The sequence below is a fragment of the Elephantulus edwardii genome, unplaced genomic scaffold, assembly GCF_000299155.1.
Source record: "Elephantulus edwardii isolate Elephantulus edwardi_28Jun2011 unplaced genomic scaffold, EleEdw1.0 scaffold00100, whole genome shotgun sequence".
Lineage (NCBI taxonomy): Eukaryota > Metazoa > Chordata > Mammalia > Macroscelidea > Macroscelididae > Elephantulus > Elephantulus edwardii.
The window spans coordinates 11,277,540-11,284,115 of record NW_006399850.1 but is presented as its reverse complement, the minus strand read 5'-3'; the positions used below and the strand labels follow the sequence as shown (position 1 = coordinate 11,284,115).

Sequence of the window (6,576 nt, the reverse complement as noted above, 5' to 3'; positions counted from 1 at the left end):
ATGCACAGCAAGTGATTGAAAAGACCACAGCCTGAATCAAGCTTACCCTAGTCCTCATACTGACATTGCTGGTCCTTGGTAACTTGGAGAGCTCCCTGTTGCAGACTTTCCCAATGCAGTAAGCCTGACTGTTGATACTAAGTGTGTTGATAGTGAATCCAAGTAAGATGAAGTCATTGACAGTTTCAGTCTTTTCTTCATCTATTATGATGTTACCTATTGGTCCAATTGTGAGAATTTTTGTTTTCTTGATGCTGAGATATAATCTATGTTGAAGGCTGTAGTCAATAATCTTCTACAGGAAGTGTTTCAAGTCTTCCTCACCTTTCATCAAGCAGGGTTGTGTCATATGGATAACACAAGTTGTTGATGAGCTTTGCTTTAATCTTGATGTTACATTCTTCACAGAGGCCACCTTCTCAACTTGAAGGTTATATCCTTTCTCCAAACCTATTCAACCCTCGATTTCAGGGCTGTATCCTCTCTCCATATCTATTCAATCTGTATGCGAAACAAATTAAGAAGTAACCAATGTCTAAGATTACAATATTTGAGAACAAAAAGATTCAAGGACTAAAATCACATAAACATCAGCCAAGTATTTTTTATTATTATTTATGTTAAATCAATATGAAAGTGTTAATTTTTAACACTTAAAGGCAAATAAAAAAAATACCAAATAATATTCTCTGTGTTATGGTTTTACTATTCAAAATGGCTTTTTTTTCTTAAATAAGATTTTAACTGTGATTTTAATTAGCATTAACAAGGAAGTTAGACTTTCATCCATTCATTGTTGCACATTTTATCCCATCACCTTTCTTTCCCCTCCACTGGTTCACTTTAAAAACAAAACACCATTCGATTTTTCACAATAACCTCCCTCTCCCCTCGCCCAGTCCTCTTTACAATGGTATTTCTCTTCTTTTAGGCTGTTGTACAGAAAATATATATAAATATATATATATATATATATATTTATATATATTTTAGACAGTTCTTTCTTTCATATGTTCCAATGAAATGGTCACTATCTATCCACCCTTATCCTATTCTCCTCCCAAACCCTCATGCCAGATCTGCTTTATAACAGTGGTGCTATGCAGTGTTTGTCCTTTTGTGACTGAGATATTCCACTCAACATCATGTTCTCCAGAGTCCCCCATGTTGTGTAATGTTTTCCAAGGTACTATGATATATTCAAAATGACTTTTCTGTCCATTGATTTTTACTTTGTCACATAGATAGATGAGGCCATGCAAATAGGGTGTGTCAGTCTATTCACAAAGTGATCAACTAGTTTAAACACCCCACTGGGTTTAAATTGAGCCTTTCAAAATAAAAAATTGGAAATCTCTACAACAGCAAGAAAGAAGCAATGGAATTGCCCTCCAGGGACAAAGATTCCTACAGCACCCAGCCTAGGACCAACCAACAGGAGCAGCAGTTGCCTCCCCTGAGAACTTGAGACCAACCCAAGACAAAGCCAGAGGCCTTTCTCCAATCTTGCTAGAGGGCTGAGGGGAGAGTCCATAACTGGAAGGACTATAGAAACTTTGTGGTATTGACACAAGCTGTGAGGCTGAACGTCAAAGGACCGGTGACCATGTTTGAGAAGCTCTCTAGACAAGAGAGAGTATCCTGTTGCCAACCCAAATTAAAGTCTCTTAACGTCCCTAAAAACCCTATAAGACAGAGTATGGTTTTATAAGGTCTATGTGATCTATATATAGCATCGCTATGAGTCGCAAACGACTCGACGGCACATCACAACAACAACAACATGTGATCTATAAGCTCGAGAATGGTTTTGTAAAGTCTATGCAATGGCTTTTGGACTCAGTAGGATAGTAGGATTGGTATTGGAAATCATTGAAGTAATTGAAGAAATGTGGGGAACCCTGTCTAACTTTATAGGAATTAGTTTTGTACGTGGATGCTGTTCAATGGAGCAGAGGTCAGACTTGGCTGTTTTCATATTGCCTTGCTCTTTTTACATCGTTTAAAATATTATTTCAGTGAAATAAATTAATGATTTCTCAATAAGTTATCCAACTTTTGAAGAAGAAAGTCTTTTTCTGTGATGTAGTGGGTTAAGTGCTTGCTTCTTAATAAGAAGAGAGTGATATTTAAAGTTCTAAATCTTCACAGAGGGAGACATTTTCTTAATTTTCTTCAAAATGTTATTCATCAACACACATCAAAACCATCTAACTGAACCATGCTACAACACCAAATGAATGCTGTGAAAGGAATTGGAAATAATTATTTGGCTTGTCCTTGGAGAGGAAGTCATGCTTGGGAGGATGGAGGGACAGCACAAGAAAGGAAGTCCCTTGGTGAGATGGATTGATTCAGTGACTGGAGTAAAGGGGGTAGGTATGTCACAGACAATAACATTGGCACAGGATAGAGCAGGGTTAATGGCTGTTGTACATAGGTTTGGTATGAGTTGCAAGCAATTTCATGACACATAACAACAACAAAAACAACATATTGCTTAGTATTAGGGTTGTATTTATGTAGCAAGTTCTAGTCTATTTATATACAAGTAAATAAAAATCCAAATTACTAAATAAATATATGAAGAGATTTCTTGGAAAAAAATCAAATTTCAATTAACTGATTTAGCATGACTTCATAAAACATTTAAAAAGTTGTATTGGCTTAAAATAGTTATCCTGACTATTAATGTTTAATATGTATGTATTCACGCTGTTGCTTGTAAGCAAATGTCACTTATAACAATGTTTACCCATTTTTATTGTAGAAAGCATCAATATTTCCTAGAAGTTCAATAGTAATCTAGGATACTTACCACTTTTCCTTAATATACTGAGTCACTGTATCAAAAGGAATTGGCTGACACAGAAGAATTTCATGAAATAACATATGAGCAAGAGCCTGTGGTGATGAAGGAAGTTCAAGCTGCTTTGAAGGAAATAGCAAAAAATAAGGTTGCAGGAATAGATGGTATACCAATTGATTTCAGCTAACAGATGCTGCCCTGGATGTGCTCACCAAGTTGTGCCAAGAAATCTGGAGAACAACCACTTGGCCAACTGACTGGAAGAGATCTATATTTGCTCCCATCCCAAAAAAGGGTGACCCAACAGAATGTAGAAACTATAAAACAATATCATATATTTCACATGCAAGCAAGATTCTACTGAAGATTATCCAAAAACGACTGAAACAACACATCAGCAGAGAACTGCCAGAAGTCCAAGCTGGTTTTAGAGGGGGTTGTGATAGTAGGGATAGTGTAGCTAACGTTAGATTGATCTTAGCTGAAAGCAGGGAATATCAGAAGAATGTATATCTGTGTTTCATTGGCTATACAAAGGTGATTGACTGTGTGGATCATAACAAACTATGGCTGACTCTTAGAAGAAAGGGAATCCCAGAACACTTGATTATGCTAATGTGAAACCTATACTTGGAACAAGAGGCAGTTGTCAGAAGAGAGCATGCTTCAAAATTCGGAAGGCATACGCCAATGACATGTCCTATCTCCAGACCTTTTCAACCTGTATGCAGAACTGATTATCAGGGAGGCTGGACTCTATGACAAGAAATGTGGGTTCAAGGTTGGTGCAAAATCTATCAACAATCTGCGTTATGCAGATGACACAACCCTGATTGCAGAAACTGAGGAGGACCTAAAGCGCTTGCTGCAGAGGGTCAAGGACTGTAGCCTCCAATATGGTTTGAGGCTCAATGTCAAAAAGACAAAGATTCTCACCACTGGACCAATTGGCAGCATCAGGACAGATGCTGAAGAGATTGAGATTGTTCACGGCTTTAGTTTGCTTGCCTCCATAGTCAACACTCTTGGCACCAGTATCCAGGAAATTAAAAGATGTATTGTGATGGGAAAGTCTGCTGTTAAGGACCTCTCCAAAGTACTGAAGATCAATGGTGTTTCTCTCAAGACTAAGGTGGGTCTGATATAGGCCATGGTCTTTGCTATCACTTGTTATGCATCAGAGAGTTGGACAATGACTAAGGAGGATAGAAGGAAAATTGATGCCTATGAGCTGTGGTGCTGGAGAAGAGTATTGAGTATACTCAAGAGTATGGACTGCTAGGAAAACAAACAGATTCATCCTGGAAAGGGTTAAACCAGGTGGCTCCTTGGAGGCAAGGATTCTGAGTCTCTGTCTAACATACTTTGAACATGTTGTAAGGAGGGACTTGTCCTTGTAGAGGGACATCATGCTTGGTAGGGTGGAGGGACAGCACAGGAGGGGAAGTCCCTCTAGGAAGTGGATTGATTCCGTGACTGGGATAATTGGGATGGGTGTGTCAGAGACAGTGCGATTTGCACAGGACAGAGCCGAGTTTAGGGGGTCGCTATGAGTCACAAGTGACTCGATGGCACATAACAGCAACATTTTGATCCATATAGACTTTAGCAGCATATTGTAATTCTATAATTGAATGAAAAAATTAAGCATACTTTAATGGGAAAGAAAATCTAATTATAAAATAAAAGAGAAAATGGGTATTTATTACATTTTGGGGAGATAAAAGTAGAAATTATAACTAATATTGATCCACCAATATTAGTTGCATGTATTTCATACGAATTAGTTTAAAATTTAATTTTCTTTATTCACAAAATGAAGATTATTCTGGTTTCCGAGATTTATCAGAATACTGTCTGATTTTATACTATGTCTTCAATGATTCAGGTTCTATATAAAATGTACTGAAAAGGATAGTAATTCTATCCCCTACTTCTAAACATAGCACTGTTGGTTTTTTATCTCAGGCTTCTAATTTTCCATAACAGTAACAAAAAAATACAGTATAACAATATATTGTCTTTTATATCTAAACCAAAGCATGACTTGACTCTTCACATTTTTTTTCTTAGCTCCACTAAAGGAGTCAACTATAAAATTTATTTTTTCCCATGATGCCTGTATTACATGATCAAAAGAATATTTTCTTTGGAGTTATTTTTCTATGAAAGGGAAATAAGGAGGGGGGATTTATAATATGTGAATTTTTTTTAAAACTATTTCATTTGTGACTGAATCTAGAAACTCATGGGTGTCACCAGAAATGATTCTTTTTTCCTTTATCTCCAGTTACTGTGTTTCTTGTTTGGTCAGTTCCAGGCAAATGGTTACTTAAAAGTAAACTCTGCTAGTAAGTTTGCATTATCTCTAAGTGCAGCAGTAGTTTCAGCAAAAGGTTCCTGCATACACACTTGATGCTCTAGAAATAAACATTTCATATTGAACCAAGAAATGATTGGTCACTAGATAAAACATGTCCATCCATAAAATGTGCAAAAGGTTGGTAGGCTACTTAGCCTTACCAGAACCATAGGACCTGAGCATGGGGGCATATCTTATCTAAACAATTCTTCAAATGCTATTACTATGGGATACGGAAGCTGAGCAAGCAAGAAATAAATATGTGGCTAGAAGTCACTTTGAAGTTTGTGAGATATTAACAAGTTACTTGTCTTTTTAACTCTCAACATCCTGACATTTGTAAGGTAACTTTAGTAGTACCTTTATAACTGAAGTGCTATCAGTACTAAATGGTTGCACACTGATTCACATAGGTATCAAAAAGACGACTGTATATGATAATTTTTGTGTCTAGAGCATATTATGCTATTACTATATATAATACAGAGAGCTCTAGTGACATAAAAGGATTTTGTGGTTTTACCTAAAGGTCATGCTTCTGTGGTAGTTTGAATCCACTAGAGGCTACACAAGAGAAAAATGGGCAATCTCTCTCTTTGCAAATTATAAACTTTGAAAAAACAATGAATGGTCAGCTATGAGTTTATAAAGCAATGAGTTAGAATAGAATAGAATAGAATAGAATAGAATAGAATAGAATAGAATAGAATAGAATAGAATAGAATAGAATAGAATAGTTTTAGCATAGTTTGTTTTTGGTTTTGTTTTTTTGGGTTTTTTTTTTGTAAATAAATATGCTTTTATTAACCAGCTTACATGGGTGCAGGCCGGACCTATGGGTGGGGCAAGGCAGCAATGACAGCCTAAGTGAAGTCGTGGCAGGTGGCATAACCACCCATGTCAGAGGTTCGAAACTGTGGGGAGAACCATAGTCATGTCTGGGGCTTGGTCCATCCCTGACAATCCCACCTCCCACCATCCTTACTTAGGGAGGGAAGACTCTGGACAACCTAGTCTGCCCAGAAGGGTGGTTTATGGTCCGCTGTCTATAAAGTTCTGGTCCACTGTACTGAAGGGGCGTGTAGGTGGAAGTGTCCTTGTGAGGTTGGGAGGAATAAAGGGTTCTAGCCCCCATGGGGGTGCAGGTGGCCGATGACAGACTTGATGAAGTCAGATGTAGTGCTGTAGCCGCCCATGTCTCGAGTCCGGACCTTGCCCACTTTGATCACCTTCTTCACAGCATCTGCAATTATGGTGGAGTGATACTCGAGATTGAGATGTCGCAGCATGTTAGAAGCCGACAGCAGCATGGCTGTGGGATTGGCTATATTCCTGCCCACTGCCTGGGCGAATGGGTGCCTGGCGCCCGTCTCAAAGACCGCATACTCTGCACTGTAGCTCTCCC

At 38.0% G+C, this 6,576-nt stretch overlaps 1 protein-coding gene across 1 annotated transcript in view; it reads right to left on the bottom strand.

Moving 5' to 3' along the window:
• Positions 1-6,295: 6,295 nt before the first annotated feature.
• LOC102871236 (isocitrate dehydrogenase [NAD] subunit beta, mitochondrial-like) overlaps positions 6,296-6,576 on the bottom strand; it is a 30,210-nt gene continuing 29,929 nt past the window's right edge. The window contains exon 2 of the mRNA XM_006891591.1: positions 6,296-6,571. Within this exon, the coding sequence (XP_006891653.1) occupies positions 6,296-6,571 (276 nt within the window). The remainder of the gene's footprint in view (positions 6,572-6,576) is intronic.